The 17,576-nt window shown below is 42.6% G+C and overlaps 1 protein-coding gene across 1 annotated transcript in view; it reads right to left on the reverse strand.

Moving 5' to 3' along the window:
- MTX2 (metaxin 2) overlaps positions 1-17,576 on the reverse strand; it is a 54,297-nt gene that overhangs the window by 10,954 nt on the left and 25,767 nt on the right. Inside the window, exon 4 of the mRNA XM_048486653.1 lies at positions 5,058-5,130. Within this exon, the coding sequence (XP_048342610.1) occupies positions 5,058-5,130 (73 nt within the window). The remainder of the gene's footprint in view (positions 1-5,057; positions 5,131-17,576) is intronic.

Genomic DNA, 17,576 nt, shown 5'->3' on the forward strand with positions numbered 1-17,576 from the left:
GCAATACTGATTCTGTTATCTGCAAGGTTGATGACAATACTGCCTTTGGGACTGGTAATGCCTCTGAAAATATTCAAGTTGACAGGTGTATGGCATCTGATGTATGATGCCCACCAATCTGGTTGGATACCTGGACTTCCTAAGCCAATTCTAACCATTTGTCAGTCTAATCACTGAACAGGTTGGATCCTTCAAAGGGCACGTTCTCAATGTGGACTTTGGTGTCTGCTGGCAAGGCAAAAGAGCAGAGCCATGAATGTTTACACAACATTACCATGGAACCCATCTTTTTAGAGGACACAGCTGCAACCTGCCAGGACGCCGCTAGTTGTCGCTTACTGAGATTATATCCCTCTGCCTGCAGGTGCCTGGCCAGAGACCCATAGCGGTCTGGGAGGAGCTCTAAGTTTGGAGATATTTTCTCCCACCTGCTCATAATGCCAAGGTGGTTAGCCAGTCCAAAAGCTTCTGCTGCCAGTGGATACATCCTTCATCCCAAGGCGTCCAATTTATGTCCCACCCTATCCATAGGGGAAGACTGAGGATCCCCCTTGTATTTCGAAGGTAAAGTATCAGGAATCATTCAATTAGCCCACAGATGCTGAAACAGAAAGCTATCTGGCTGAACTCCATAGACTCTCTCAACCCTCCAGGTGGAGGCCGGGCATGTAGCTGGCTTGGTGTAATCACTGTGAGCCAATGCCTTAACTGAAAGCAAACTAGTAAGGTTGGAGCCCAATAGATCCGGTTTGTCAACGTCCAAATGCAACACAGTCACCATTCTCAGGAACTGTTTTCCATACAGCTGGCATTGTCTGAGAAGATGTCCTTGCCCAAGTCCTCATTCGACCACTGGCGTCAGGTTGATAGATCCCTGTCCATATGAAGTGAGGTCTCTGAAAGTCTAGGCTGGCAACATCTATTCTGAGAAGAACAGGATCGACACTGAGACGAACGTGATTCCAAGCGCTGCCGCTTCCTGGACAAACGACCCGACGAGGGCTCATCCTGGGCACTGAATCAAAGGACCAACGTTGCTGGTACCAATCATCAGTGCCCCATTCGGTGGGAGACAAGGAAGGATTGATCTCAGCCGCATCCCTTTCCGATCCCAAGAGGACACAGTTGCCCACCGATAGCATGGGGGGTGATGGATGCACTTGCGTGTCGAAGAGCTGAAGCGGTGTTGAGGCTCTGACAAGGAAGAAGAAGGTTGGCATCAACCATCTGGGGACTGAGAATGCTGATGCCAATGGGAGTCTGCGGCCCAGCATCAGTGTGGCAGCGATCATGAGAATGAATGACAGTGTCTATGAGACAAGAGAAGCTGGACTCTTCGGTCAATCTGGAAGCAATTCTCACCAACCGTGCAGCTCCCGATACTTCACATAAAGCCAGCTCCACTGGAGCGCATGCCTTTTCACATGGTTTTGGGGTCCTGCCTTGCTCTGAAGTTGCTGGAGAATGTCGGCGGCAAGGTAATGCCAATGTCGAAGATTGGCGCCATGACGGAGATTTCCTCTCCCATACTCTTATATTTTTGGGGAAGACGAAGTGGGCTTCTTTGGACTTGTGTCCCTTCTTGGGCTTTTTCAATGGCTGCTTCAAAGCAACATTCAAAGCAACCTTCAAAGCAACCCTGGCTGCTTCAAAGCAACCCTGCTTCAAAGTAACCCTGGTGGGTCCATTGGTAGACCAACCCTGGTCTACCAACAGAATAGGCAGCGATGCTGAAGGTAGTGGCACAGACAGCACTGACGGAGTACTGTCCTCCCACCCTGCTTCCCAGGAGAGGCCTGGGGGCCAGGTGGATTACTGCTACGATACTGCTTTCAGCTGAGCCTCCCTGACCTGCTTTGCCTTGGGTGAGGGCCTTACATTTAGCGAGGATATATGTCTCCCCAAGGCAAATCAAGCAGTCCTTGTGCATGTCATTTTGCATCGTCTTGGCGCCGCAGCTTGTTCACGCTTGGAACAATGCAGTCTTTTTATCTTTCGGCATTTGAAGACCAAGGCCAGCTCAACAAGAACACAAAAAGGCGAAAAGACTGCAACACAGAAGTACCGTGATGGCAGAATAATTGAGGGAACAGAGAGCTCCCTCCCCCATCCCCTCCCATGTGATCATTCAGTGGGAAGCAGTCTTACCCGTGAAAGGGGAGGGTGGGGCACTCCATCTAGTGAATTTTCCAGAAGTTTGGAAGATTTTATTTTTGTGACTGGCCTGCACAGTGGAAATGCAGAGACCACAGAAATGAATTCGAGGTAGATTCTACACTTAGCTGTCTTAGTCACATCTATATATTATTATTTTTTAAAGTGAAGAGATGTACGGTACAAATTGGGGGGGTGTCAATTTTGAGCTTTGCTTCTGACTTAACTATATGTGAACTGCGGTCAGAGCATCACTTATTTATGTGCTTCAAACCATGATCTTGAATTAAGAGCTGTTAGATATGCATCCCAGTCAAGTGACTGACTTCGACTGGCCTAATGCGTACACAAAACTTTCTAATGGAAGGAGAAGAGCTGCACTCATGTGTGGGTGTTGCTCCACTGTTGAAGAATGATAAGCAAAAAATGAACTTTATGGCCGAGTCTTCTATGGCTGAAATCCTGACATCTCATACTGCAGAATGAAAAGTTTTGAACTAAGCGCTATAAGGAATTCTAGAAATTCCTTTCTTGCTTGCTTTTTTCCTGGAGGAAAATAAAGTTTCTAAAAGCAAAAATTTAAAGGAATACAGTATATTTGACATTTGGAAAAAATATATATCCAAAAGTGCTTTCAACACAGCCACCTGAATTTCAAGTACCATAGGTTTGTCAGTTTTCAATGGTCTTTTAATTGTATATTTTCATTACCCTAGTGACGTGCCTTCAATCTGGTTTTAGAAAGGCGAGCTTTAAAAAAAATGATCTAAAAATATTAGGTCTTCACTGTCCGGAGCTCCACTCTGAGTCACTGCCAAGTTGCAAAGGCCAGGAAATGGCACAATAATGTGGACAGCAAAAGGCTAAGTAAGGCCTATCCAGACCTTACAATGGTTTTAATCGATTAAGACTTTACATAGTATCTATGCGGAAGTTAAGAATGTTATTTTGGCATTTTCTGATGACAGGACGAACCATTTAAGTGCTCCCAAAAATGCTATTTATTGGCCAACAGATATTTTCTGAAATGCACAGTCCTATAACAGGGCATGCCATCAAAACCCTAAATCATGGAATATCTAATTAGGATTATGATGCTTCAATGAGTCCATAATGGACAGTACACTTTACTCTTTGTGGTTCTTCTGCTATTCAGTACCACCTAGAAAGGACCAACTGAGATTGTGCAAGTAGCCCAGTTAGCATCCTACAATGAGCACAGGATTTATGTACTGTGAGATGGGAGGGGAGATCACTACCTCTTCATAGGGCATTTTGTGTTCCTGGCTGCATAAAACAGCTTCAATGCTGCCCTCTGGACATGCACCCTTGGGAAGGCCTGAGGAGATGTCACCACAGGTTTAAGCAATGGGAAGCAATCAACTTTACTCCACAGCAGGGGCCAAACTAGATAAGACAGAAGCAGCAGTTTCGTCTGACTGAACATCCAACTGTCCTAGCCGGAATCAGGACCCGATTACAGGAGGCTTTTTAAACATCAAGCCCAGGTGTCCTGGATCAGACTTGCTTTCTCTCACAGTCACACAACAGCTCCAGGGAATGTTCATTTAAAACTCTGTGGGGAGCCGATCTGGTTCGGGACTACGGTACAAGGGGGAGGAAGGCTCCTGCTTTCTCCTGATAACGTCTAAGCCAAGCCTGCCGGGGAGCAGAGTTAATTTCCCCTCTTTGGAGCTGCATGTACAGTATTTCAAGTGCATGCAGCTGCAAAAAGGTGGAATGAACTCCCTCCATGGGTGTTTCAACTCAGGGAAACAGCTTGGGAGGAAGACGGAAGCAGCTCCTTCTCCCCCTATGCCACAGTTCTGAGCTGAATTGATCAATTCCCTGCAGAGTTTTAAATGGACGTTCCCCAAAACTGTTGTGCAGGTGCAGGGAAAGTGTGTTGAGTTCAGAGAACCTAGACTTGACTAGTTAAAAAATATCTTGTGGAGTTTGCAGAGCTGTATCTAGGGAAAATGTAGCCCGGTGCACAATCTTAGTTTTCCATCCTACCCCCTATGGGGGGGGGGCGCCCTCCCCCACCACGTCCAAACAACGTTTTTTGCACCAAGTCTTGAAGTCAGCGGATGGACCCTGGAGGGCAGGGGGCTGTGGGGGTTGATTTTCCGCCTCCCATGTGACTAAACGTGACTCTGCCTCCCATGTGACTAAATGTTCCGCCTCCCACGTGACTAAACGTGACTCCGCCTCCCATGTGACTAAATCATTCATTTAGCCTTTATTTGGCATAAACAGTATAAAAAGTATAAAATCACATCAAAATCGCATCAAAATACAAACTTGCAACATATAACAAATTAAGTTGATTCATACATACTGTTGCTTGTGAGATATTTCCAGCAGAAAGTTCGCAGCCATTTCACAGAATGTAGCATCAGAATTATTTAATAAGAACAATAGTCTGCTTAGTTCATCCAGCTCGCTAGGTATCATAGAAAGCAACCTAGAGTATTTGACTCTAATACTTGCCGATTTAGGACAACGGAATAATTGGTGAGTTAATGTTTCTAATTGATTTGCACCACATGAACACACCCTTTTGCACAGTTCTAGGTTGTTATATCTACCTCGTAGTATGGCAGAAGGGAAAACATTGAAGCGAGCGAGTGACTAAATGTTGCGCCTCCCACGTGACTAAACGTGACTCCCATGCAGCCTGGGGACATTTGACCCTATATGTCCCCCTGGCTGGTACCCCCTCCCCCCGGTAATTTGGCCTTCAAAGAGAGTGTGATGTGTCCCTGTTTTAAAAATAACAACAGCAAGCCCTTCCTTGGCCCAAGAATCAAGGCCTTTTCTCCTGCTGCCTTCTGTGCAGTTTGCACACTTCAGCCCAGTAACGCTGCATTTAACACAACATCCATAAGCGTGGCTCTTACCAGACGGAGACATGTACTCTGCGTTTGCCCTGTAAACCACCCGGACTGGCAGACTGCACATTTGCAAAAAAGCCTGAAAAGAAAAGAAGAGCAAAATAAAATGTTACAATTATTATCTGAAGGCACAAAATAAATATTACAAAAGGGGGGAAAATGTGCAGATTTTTAAGCCTCAGGCTAAGTCACAACAGGTTGCTTTAAAAAGCTATTTGCCAAAATGACTAAACAGCACCAAGGTGCTTGGAGATATATAGTTCCTACATTGTGCTTATTAAGAACTCCATTTTCACCATCTCCGATTCTGCCGCACCAGCATATAATTAGCTGTCAAAGTGGAATTATGTCAGCCCAAATGTATATATTGGTCTATAACTTTTGTTTGCTTACTTTTGCTTAAGCACAATTATACCCCCCCCCCTTTCTCTCCAAACTCTACTGAAGAGTTGTTATATGATCTACTTGTTATATTTACTTCTGCATGCTAGATTTCACACTAGGGTTGAATATTGCTCAGCTTTCTGGTTTTGGACACAGCAATGATTGTCTTGCAGTTTTCAAATTAATTGAGAACACAATCAAGTTACACATTGCTCAGCTATAGTAGCAAGCTGATATCCATCCACACCCATCCACACATCTCACTAATTCACCTATCTCTATGCACACAAACCAACTGCAACCCAGATTATACCTTAAACCTTAGAAATTACAGTGGAACCTTGGTTTTCGTCGATAATCCGTCTGGAAAACCTCGGCAAAATCCGAAACCGACAAAAACCGAGGCAAACATTGAGAAGCAATGGAACTGCATGGGTCACCGTTTGTTGTTGCAAAATTAGTGTGTGCGTGCCGATGAAATCTGACGAAAACCGAAGCAAACAGCGAAAACCGAGACAAAATTTTGGGGGAATCAACAAAAACTGAAACCAATGAAAACCAACAACGAAAACCGAGGTTCCACTGTATTGCAGAATACATTCTCTTTGTTATCCCAGTACACTTTCCATACCTCTGAGCACTATAAATGAATGTTACACCTACAGCATAGGAAGCCGCCAAGTTCATGTACCCCCATCACTCAGCTGATCTGACTTCAAAGACTGAACCCCAACCAGTGGTGTGATCCAAAAAATTTAGTAACATGTTCCCATGGTGGTGGGATTTAAACTGTGGCATAGCGCCAATGGGGCTGGGCGGGGCATGTGGCCAGGCGCGATGAAATTACGAGGGCATTCAGTAGGCGGGGCATTCCTGAAATTGAAACGTGGCTGTGGCAGGGAGCGCCCAGCCCTTTCTCGCATGATCCTTGAGGCTGAGGAAACAAATGCACGCAGGCTGCCATGCACGCCGGTGTACCTCCTGCTAGACTGCTTCAAGTTCTGCGCGCTACTGCTGAGAGGAGGGGCGTAACTAAGGCAAAAATCATATGGCAAAATCACCAATTAGTAACCCCCTCTCGGCACACACAAATAATTAGTAACCTACTCTCGGGAACCTGTGAGAACCTGCTGGAGCCCACCTCTGACCCCAACTCTCTTAAGAACAAAAGAACCCTGCTGAATGGGATCGGCAGTCCATCTATTCTAGCATCCTGTTTCACATCAGACAGCTGCCCTGGAGGCCCAACAACAGGCCATAGATGCCAAGACCTCCTCCATATGTTGTCTCCTAGCACTGGTGTGGGGAGGCTTACTACCACTTTAGCAACCATGTAAAGGGGTAGTTTAGTACCCACTCCTTTCGTCACCATGACTGGTAGGCAAGGGTGGACCTGTGCCTCCTTGAATCTGTTCAATTCCCTCTTAATGGATATGAACCGTAGGCTCTCAGGCTGTGAACTGGGATCCCCAACATGTGGCAAATGTGCAAGAGGTCTGCTTGACCAATAAGGATCAATTACCTGGTCAGTGACTTCTGACCTCACTAACTAATTAGTATACACTAAATTAACTCCTTCATTACTGGATTGTGTGACTGGCACTTGCCAAATACCAACAATAATGCACACTGCCCCTTGCAAGACCTCTTCCCAAATACTTGCATCAAAAGCATGATTGGGCAGTATTGGGAGCAAAGGAGTTTCTGAAAGAGCAGTAAGGGTAGAAATTGAATATACTGAATACAACATTTTGAGAAAGAGACACTGATTTAAACTGAGCTACCAAAATGCTTCTTAGGTAGCCACACATATTCATCTTTCTAATAAATTGAAATGATGTATTCTTGAAGGCTTTTAAAGCCAGAATCAACTGGCTATTGTGGGTTTTCTGAGCTGTGGGACTGTGGTCTGGTAGTTTTTGCTCCTAACACTTCTCCAGCATTTTTGGCTGGCATCTTCAGAGGAATGTCACACAATAGGTGTTTCTCTCGGTGACACAGTGTGGAGTGTTTTGTGTAGTCTTATATTTGCTTTTTCCACCTCTGAGATGGGAGGGGGATGAGGTGCATTTGCATGTGTCCAGGTGTATCCAGGTGCATTTGCATGTGTCCAGGTGCATTTGTCAACTCCGGCAGCTAATATGTCATGGGAAGCAACTGAAATCCACAAACACTGGGAGAGTTTCAACAAAAAGGAAACAATTCTGAAAATCAACAAAACCTGGCAAACACTTCTAAAAACCTCAAAACCAAAAACCAGAGGACTTTTCAAACAGCATTCAACAATCCACCAGATACTATACACTTCTTCCCTTCTTGCATCCCCACCCCCATCCCTTCCTCATCTCACCCTGGTTTCTGAGATAAGTCACACACATTCAAACCACAAGGTTTGATGAGTCACACACATTCAAATGAACTCCACCTGGACACTTTCAAATGCACTTCACCTACTCCCACATCATAGGTGGACAAAACAAATACAAGACTACACAAAACACTCCACACTGTGTCACGGAGAGAACCACATCTTATTGTGACATGCCTCTGAAAATGCCAGCCATAGATGTGGCATAAGGAGCTAAAAACACTAGACGACGACCACACAGTCCAGACAACCCCACAACAGCCAAATCCAAATGATTCCATGTAGCGCTGCCTTGAATAATATAAACACAGCTCTAAAAACACCATTGTGAAATCACAAGGAATAAAAGGCGGGGTTGTAGGCTTCTTCTCCTTAATAAAAAGAAACAACAGGAAAGCTGTGGCAACTGAAGAATTATTCCCTAACTACTGAAAAAGCATGCTCAAAAATTATGAAGTATGCACAAACGCATGAAATATTTCAGTTTTTCGTATCAAGCAGTGGCAGGCCCAGTAAATTGAAAAAGTCTGTCTGAAATTACAAATGAAAACTGTTCAGCATCATTCCTGGAGTGACAGATTATATTCCTAATTCAGTTATGGTAATACCCACATTTGTAGTTTAACATAAATTAACCGTTTAATTGTATTTGTGACTGCTTTAAAACAAAGTAACAAATTCCTTTGTACCTGCAAATGTAATTTATAGCAAAGCCAGGTTCATTTTCAAAAACAATCTGTTTCACACGGCACCGGAATGCTGCTGTAATGGTATAATGTAATTCCTGCTGCGGAAAGTAGGCAGAGTAGAGTCAGTGGTAGCAGAGAGGAGGTTTTGAAGATAAATGAAGATGCTATTCATTCAGGGGTAATTTCATCTTAGAACCATATGAAAGATGTTTCACTCAGACACAGTAGAGGCCCGGCCTGGGATTTCAGTCTATTTTCAGCTACAATGTAATGTTGTTAAATCGATTATGTTGATACTGTATTTCTAATCATGAAGAATTCAAGCCATTCTTCTGCTTAAAAAATGAATTGTCAGGCTTTCATTATAGCGTTCAGTTGCTCTCCACTTTAGAGCAATAAGCACAGTATCTGTTAAAAAAAATTATAAATTCACATACAGGAGCCACAACTCAGTAACGTCCAGATAGTCAGAAGAGAATTGTCTTTTTTCCCCCCGGTGCTAATATTAAAGCTGCTAACAAAAAAACAAACTTAACAAAAAGCAAACTAGTGATCTTCCAATGCATCATAAGAATTCTTCATACACAGCAATATCTTCCCGGCAGCATTTCTATTTCTGAGGAAAAAAATATTTTTTTCCTTCTTTAGTTGGTAAGGTGAATGCAAGTCTGGAGAAATGTGTGGAATATTTATTTTATACATTATTTATCCCCCTCTTTTCATCCCAACTGGATCTCCAAGGCAGCTAACGATCAATAATAAAAGCAAACCCTCAAAGCAAAAAAAAAAAATTACAATAACGAAGTCCCAAAACAAGCCGGCAGAACAGCTGATCAAGACACAATTAAAACGGAACCAAGCCAAAAGACAAATTGCCACCAGTGCAGTCCTAAGCACAGTCCTACCATTTTAAGTCAACTGAAAGCAAAAGGCTTGGAGAGCCAGTGTGGTGTAGTGGTTAAGAGCAGGTGCACTCTAACCTGGAGAACCGGGTTTGATTCCCCGCTCTGCCGCTCAAGCTGTGGAAGCTTATCTGGTGAACTAGCTTAGCTTGTGCACTCCAACACATGCCAGCTGGGTGACCTTGGATTAGTCACAGTTCTTCAGAGTGAAGGAAAGGAGATTGTCAGTTTCCTTACAGGAGAGTTTCCTTACAGGAGAGAAAGAGGGATATAAATCCAACTCTTCTACTTCTTCTGTAATTCTGTTTAGGACTGCCTTGTAAGCAGTTAAGGTCTCTGGAGATGCAAAATAAAAGCTACTAAAAATAAAATAATAGCTGGCAAGACAAATTTGCGCTGAAACAGTAGCAACTTCATCTGGCTTCTAAAAGCAAGCAGTGGTTTCCATCTAACTGACTCTGGGCACAAAAGTCCAAAGACTGTGCAATTCCTATTGATTAGTTATCAATAGAGATGGGAGACCAGCCTGCCCCCAAGACTGTGTAATTTATGAACATTTTCCAAACCAGTAGGTCTTTTCCAGGTCATTTTGACTCAATATTTTCCTTTATACTACAGAAGTATGAGAATATTCTCAACACTTCTCCCATCCATCCATCCATCCATCCATCCATCCATCCATCCATCCATCCATCCATCCATCCATCCATCCATCCATCCATCCATCCATCCATCCATCCATCCATCCATCCATCCATCCATCCATCCATCCATCCACCCACCACATTTATATCCTGCCATATCTCAGAGATGCAAGGCGGCTCACAATAAAAGATTCAATAAAAACATATACACATTTAAAACATCATAAATACATACGTTTTTAAAAAGATACGCTTAGATAGCATGAAAAACCCAACATGGGAGCACAATAAGACCAGATGCATATGCCATATCCAAACGAGGACCAGAGCCAATTTAGGAAGAAAAGGAAGGTCCGGCTGGCTCGACAGAGAAGGCCTGGCAGAATAGCTCTGTTTTGCAGGCCCTGCAGAACTGAGACAGACTCCGCAGGGCCATAAAAGCCCTGGCCCAAGTCGAAGCCAGCCGAACAGTTCTGGGACCCGGAACCACCAGCAAATTCCCCTCCACGGTCCAGAGGGGTCTCCGAGGTCAATATGGAACTCCACACTATTTCACTACCTATTTCTTTTAATTGAACAGCAAGCTCCCTCATCTTGGCCTGGATCCCAAACCTTCCTTGTCTTTGTACTGTCCTCTTTTCTGTGTAGTCCTCTGTGGCACAGCACATTCCTCTATTGCTAAGCACCTTAACTCACACAAATCTGGTGTCTTTTCATGAGCCAAAAATACCCAATCTGTCACAAAAACTTGCTGTGTAACATTGGACCAGGCATTCACTCTCAGCCTTACAGGATCATTGTGAGGATAAAATGAATGAGAACAGTTTGAACTGTTTCGTGTCATTGTTTGGGGAAAGGTGGGGTACAAATGAACTAAGTTAAATAAATAGAAAACTTTTTTTGAAGAGGAAATACATAAGAACGTATGTATTTATGATGATACAATATGGTATAGATCAGTGGTTCTCAACCTGGGGGTCGTGACCCCTTTAAGGGTCGAACGACTCTTTCACAGGGGTCGCCTAAGACTCTCTGCATCAGTGTTCTCCATCTGTAAAATGGATAAATGTTAGGGTTGGGGGTCACCACAACATGAGGAACTGTATTAAAGGGTCGCGGCATTAGGAAGGTTGAGAACCACTGCCTAAGACTCTCTGCATCAGTGTTTTCTATCTGTAAAATGGATAAATGTTAGGGTTGGGGGTCACCACAACATGAGGAACTGTATTAAAGGGTCGCGGCATTAGGAAGGTTGAGAACCACTGGTATAGATCCAGAGGGGGAAAAAACACAGTGTGATGCTGAATTACAGATCTCCGATGTCAAAGCAAGATTGTATCTACAGAACTAATCTTTCCTGAACTCAACATTTTAATAGTTCTATTTTCTCAGCAATGGCTAAACCTTAATAAGGGTACACCAAGGTGATCCCCATAAGTGATCCCTATAGTAGCTTTGGGCAAGACAGTATTCTCTATCCACATCATGCTGGCAGGGGATGATGGGAACTGTAGTCCATGACATCTGGAGGACCGCTAGTTTGACACCTACCATGGACTGAAGAAGCAGGGGCTTTTCCTACCCTACAAAAGAGGAAAAAACCACTGGGAAACCTGTCTTATGAAATAATTTCTATGTCTTATGTGGACTTTTCTGGAATCCTTCCTTTGTGTATACTTTAAGAACATTATTTGAAGATTCATTGTTCGTCTATTAGGGTATTCTTGTATGCGATGCTATATTTGTTAGTTGTGCTTTATATTAAACAATTGCACATGCTTCAGTTCTTTTTGTAGTTTGCCATACAGAGTTGTGTACTTTGCCTGCACTGTTGCATTATACTAGTTTTCCTCTCTTTTTTTGTACTGACAAACAACGGTGGAACAAAGAATGACGGTCTTTTGCGGAAACTGGTTTCGTAGAAGGCTGAGTAACAATATCTGAACCATTTGAAAACAATGTTGGCTGCCCTTCTTTGGGGAAGAAACATAACACTGGAGCCATTTTTAGGAATGAGCCCTTCCGTACCATATTCAGACAGCAAGAGCAAGGACTGGATCATCAGCAGAAAAAACAAATACCAAAGCTTTTTTTAGGTATTCAATTTTTTAAGAAAAAGGGGAAAAAAGCAATTTGGGGAAAAAATCTGAAGACAAGATTTTGTCGAAACTTCCACGATAGTTAGTAAGAAGCAGTTTATACTAAATCAGTAATAAATATAGTAACTCCAGCACAAATAGAAATCACTTGTAGATTGGAAACTCCTGAACAGCATAAAGAGGAGATATGGAAAATAGCATATATGATGTACCTAATTTTTTTGAGAAGGAAGGTTGATGGAAAATCCATAGAAGTGAATTAATTAGATATTGGAATCAAGTTGTACCATTAAGGGTCTTTGATATTTTACTAAACTACATTAAAATATCACCTGCATCCTTTAATGACAATTATACTAAACGATCTGAAACAAACAGCAGCAGATATTTCCACTAATTCTCCTATCCACCTTGCTAATCTGATACTGGATCATACTTTTAAAGATAATGTTGAACAAGGACTCTGGTTTAATATAAGAATATTAAATATTACAGATTGTTGTTTATGGTAATGTTCATCTATTCTTGTAATAACTTTGAACCATTTTTACTTGAGTTTTTTTTAACCACTGTCCAGAAGAGAAAAACCAGTTCTATTTAGATATCACACAGCCAAACAAAATCTATAAAATTTCTGAATGTGGTATGTATCAATAGCATTGTTTTAATTATGTAACTATTCAGTAACTTTGACAAAGACAGGAATTATAATTGGGTTGTGTAATGAACCCATGTTAAATCCTATGAAATTAATCTCCGATACCTTATACAAGGATTTTTCCTTCCACCTTTCAGAGTTATCAATAAACCTTTTCTGAACTATGTATCAGTACGAGCATTTATTGTGTTGGCAGAGTTTTCACCATGCTGGGGTGATTTTTTACTTAATGGGAAATAGGTAAACACCCTCAATCAAAGTGAATGTGGGCAGGAACATTCAAATCTAACACAGGAAGTGAGATTCAAACACCACATAACCAATCAATGGTCACCTTTGGAATTCTAACACAGTATGGTAGGCCTAGCCACAAAGTGGAGTCATTCATACGCTGGCGGCTGCAGCTTACCTTCAGTTGCACAGTGAAGATCTTTGTGCTGTTGCTGAAACTGTTGCTGAAACAGCATTTCAAAAAATCTGAACAGCCAAGCAAATTTCCAGTGGCCAATCAAAAGCCTTCCTGGGAAAAAGCTTACCTAACCCTACTCACTTTCTAAAAAACCTTGGCAGGCCCCAGGAACAGTGTTGGAGAGAAAACCATGTGAGAGAAAACCTTGTTGGGAACTCCTGTTGTAGGAGACGTTGAATCTGGTGGTTTCCGCACAGACCCAATATAATGGACTGAGGAAGCTATTTATCCTCTTTTGGGCAAGAACTTCCTCAAAAGGGGCTCAGCCCGTTAAATATTTCCCTCAAAATCGCTAAACTGGTGGTCTTTTTGGCTAAACCAACAGAGCCACAGGAACCCAGACTGTAATCTCTTCCTGGAGGGATGAAATCTCCAATGTGAAGGCAAACAGGGGAAACCAGGTTCACTGATAACGAGTTACACATGTTATTAACACGTTCCTGCATTGCAGGGGGTTGGACTTGATGGCCCTTGGGGTCTCTTCCAACTCTGATTCTATTCTGTTAGTGCGCTGTGCAGAAACCACCATAGACTTGGAGGGAACCATACAGGCCATCTAGTCACCCCCATGCTCAATACAAGATCAGCCTAGAGCCATGGTGGCGAACCTTTGGCACTCCAGATGTTATGGACTACAATTCCCATCAGCCCTTGCCAGCATGGCCAACTGGCAAGGGCTGATGGGAATTGTAGTCCATAACATCTGGAGTGCCAAAGGTTCGCCACCACTGGCCTAGAGCATCCCTGACACGCATCCATCCAGGTGCTGATCAAAGACTTCCAGAAAAGGGGGTCCTGTAATCCTAAACTCTGGAAAATAAGCTTTACTGAATAACTTGCTTCTGAGAAGAACTGCTTTGGAGTGCTTCCTCCATTACTTGTTAGAGAAAAACTACAGTCAGCTGGCATTATTGTCACATGTCCACATATTACAAATATAGCACAGAAGAACAGGAAACTTTACAATTGTGGGCAAAGTACCTCACACACTTTCAAGATCGTGACAAGAACCTGGGGAACTTTGATGACCAATTTTTTTAAAAAACCTCCAATTTTTAAGAGATGGTAATGGCCTCTGTGCTGAACTATATGATTTTCTAAATTTGCTTACTATGTGGCGGTATGTTTGGAAGAGCATTTTAAATAGATTTAATTGCATGGGCCAAGGAAAAGTCCATCAGCTCCAATCATCAATATTAATGGATATTGAACAACTCCTCCTCATGCTGAAGCTTTAGTGGCTCGGGTTTAGACTTGATATTGTTATATATTTTAAAAATTAATATTTACACATACAAAAACCAGATGCAGGCCTGGTAGACGTGGAACGTGAAAAGCACTGGCTTTTTGCTGGTCTACTGGGGATATTGTCAGAAGAACAACAAATATTCAGCAGAAAAGGAGAACTTCCAGCACTTTTAGCTCTCAACCCAAGAACCACCCTGAGCCCTTCGGGGAAGGGCGGTCTATAAATTTAATCAAATAAATAATAAATAAATAAAGCACAGGAAAACGCAATGATTTCCCTTTCTAGAAAAAAATGCACATAAACACAGACACACAACATTTTATACAGAATACGACCACCTCCTACAAAATTTGAAATAATTTCACATTGTGCAAATAAAACCAAAATGCAAACTTTAATTCTGCTCAAAAGTAAATTTCAGTGGAAGACTGAGGCTGTTTGGCTTGAGTAAGGACATAATTTAATGACATAATTTGACACAAAGATTATTTTTTGCAAAGACTTTTTTGCTGTTGTCATCATTCCAGGTTTGTGAATTCCCTGGAGCCCACTCATGGACCCTCTGGGATCTTGGACCACGGAGTCCATGAGGATCAGTGGGCTGAAATAAGGAGGAGCAAGGAGATGAAACTGGCCCCTTTTCAACCAACCATGAACTCAGCCAACCACAATCTTCTGAGAAGGAAGGAAGAAGTGTTCGGTCCCCACCCCGTGCCTTCCAGGATACAGATTCCAAGAGGAAAGGAGGGAAAGGCATCCTTGCCTCCACTGAAGCAAACCCCCCAGTCAGAGAACAGCCTTGTTGAAAGGAACCCCAGCAAAGGATGGTAGCCAGTCCAGCCCTATCCCCTTTCAAGCTTGCAAAGAAAAAGCACACTATTTGACATGATGATGAGAACATAACCAGAGAAAGGCATGGCCATCATCATGAGGACCATCTACTCTCATCCAAATCTACCCAACCACTATGATCATCTTCTGAGGCCCTGCTTTGGGTGTTCCCACTTTCTGAGGTTAGGCAGGTGAAAATCTGAGGGGGACTTTTCAACTGTGGTACCAAGATTGTGGAACTCCCCTCTCCAGGAATATTCATCTATTCCTTTCTATCACAGACTTCTGCTAGCAGCTAAAGGCCTGTAAGACCGCCACAGGGCCTGTAAGATCAAGCTGTTCCACCGGACTTTTGGAGATGCTGGCCGCTGATGGCGCCCCTTCCTCCCTTTTTATCATCTATGGCCCTTTTCCATCTTGGGCCTTCCGTTCCCTCTTAAGAGGGGTGTTTTATATGACTGGACGCTATATTTTTACATTTATATTTTACTTCATTTTGTATGCTGTATTTAATTCGATGCTTAGAGCCCTTATTTTATCTTATATTGTATTTAATTTATTGGGAGGGCTCCTTTTGCTTATTTATGTTATATTGAAATGTTGAAATGTTGTACACCGCCCAGAGCCCTCCGGGGGTGGGTGGTATAATGATGATGATGATGATGATGATGATGATGATGATGATGATGATGATGATGATGATGATGATGATGATGATGATGATGATGATGATGATGATGATGATAATAATAATAATGATAATAATAGTAGTAGTAGTAGTAGTAATAGTAGTAATAGTAATAGTAATAAAAACAACAACAGCAACAACAACAACAACAACAACAAAGAGCCTTTCCTCCAATAAGCCCTCCTCCCTACCTTATGTTCTTAATGTTGTATGTATGTAATATGTATGTATATATGTATTTTACTTCTGGTTTTTAACTTTTTATTATGTGTCTTTGTACTTCTTTGTTTTTAGTTGTTAGCCACCTTGGAGACTTTGATAAGGCTGACAAGTTAGATATAAATATTTTAAATAATAACTGGTCAGGCACCCACAAGGGGTAGAAACCACACACACGCTACCCATACAAATGTTGCACATAGCATTAAAGGCCTGTTACAGCCATTAAAGGCCTGTTACAGCCAAAGGACCATGAAATTTTAGAACTGTAATAAAGGTAGCAATATTATTTTGTCAGCACAACTCATGTCTTTGTTTTATCAACCTAAGTAAGGTCACTGGCCCAAACAACTTTCAGCTTAACATTTGATTGAGGAAACAAATGGTAAGAAGAGATGGATGGGTGACATTGTTAAACTTTGATTTATTTAGGAATGAAGACTGGTGGGTGACATAACAAGACCTGTACTGCTTTTCAGAATAGGAATCTATGGTTTAACTGTATTCATCTGTAGGCCACTATACTGGCTCCATTCAGACAAAAACCATAGTTTAATACAGCTAAGTGTGGTTAGTTTGGTGGGATCCAGCCAATTCCATTAACTGTGACTAGATATGGACCACAATACCAGGATCTAAAGCTCATTTGTTAATCGCAACCTTAACTATGGCTTCATGTGATCCATGATTTATGGCTACCAATCTTGATCCTCTTTGATCTGAGATTGCAAATGCCTTAACAGACCAGGTGATCGGGAGCAACAGCCGCAGAAGGCCATTGCGTTCACATCCTACATGTGAGCTCCCAAAGGCACCTGGTGGGCCACTGCGAGTAGCAGAGAGCTGGACTAGATGGACTTTGGTCTGATCCAGCTGGCTTGTTCTTATGTTCTTATGATCAAAGAGTGAAAGAGCAGAACTATTCAGAAGCCTACTAAAGTCTACTCAGCGGAGCTTACTCTGAGATAAGTGCTCTTAGGGTTGCACTGGTAGCACAGTGAGCCATAATGGGATGAAGAAGAAAAGTTCCAGCCAGAAGAAGAAAAGTTCCAGCCAGAAGAAGAAAAGTTCCAGCCAGAAGAAGAAAAGTTCCAGCCAGAAGAAGAAAAGATCCAGTAAGGAGTCTCAAGGTGGTTTACAAACTCCTTTTCCTTTCCTCTCCCCACAACAGACACCTTGTGAGGTAGGTAGGACTGGGAGAATTCGCAGAGAACTGCGCAAGAATACAAGAGTGGGGAAACAAAACTGGTTCGCCAGATAAGCCTCCACCGCTCATGTGTAGGAACGGGGAATCAAACCCGGTTCTCCAGATTAGAGTCCACCTG

This window comes from Sphaerodactylus townsendi, linkage group LG02 (genome assembly GCF_021028975.2).
Source record: "Sphaerodactylus townsendi isolate TG3544 linkage group LG02, MPM_Stown_v2.3, whole genome shotgun sequence".
In the NCBI taxonomy this organism is placed as follows: Eukaryota; Metazoa; Chordata; class Lepidosauria; order Squamata; family Sphaerodactylidae; genus Sphaerodactylus; species Sphaerodactylus townsendi.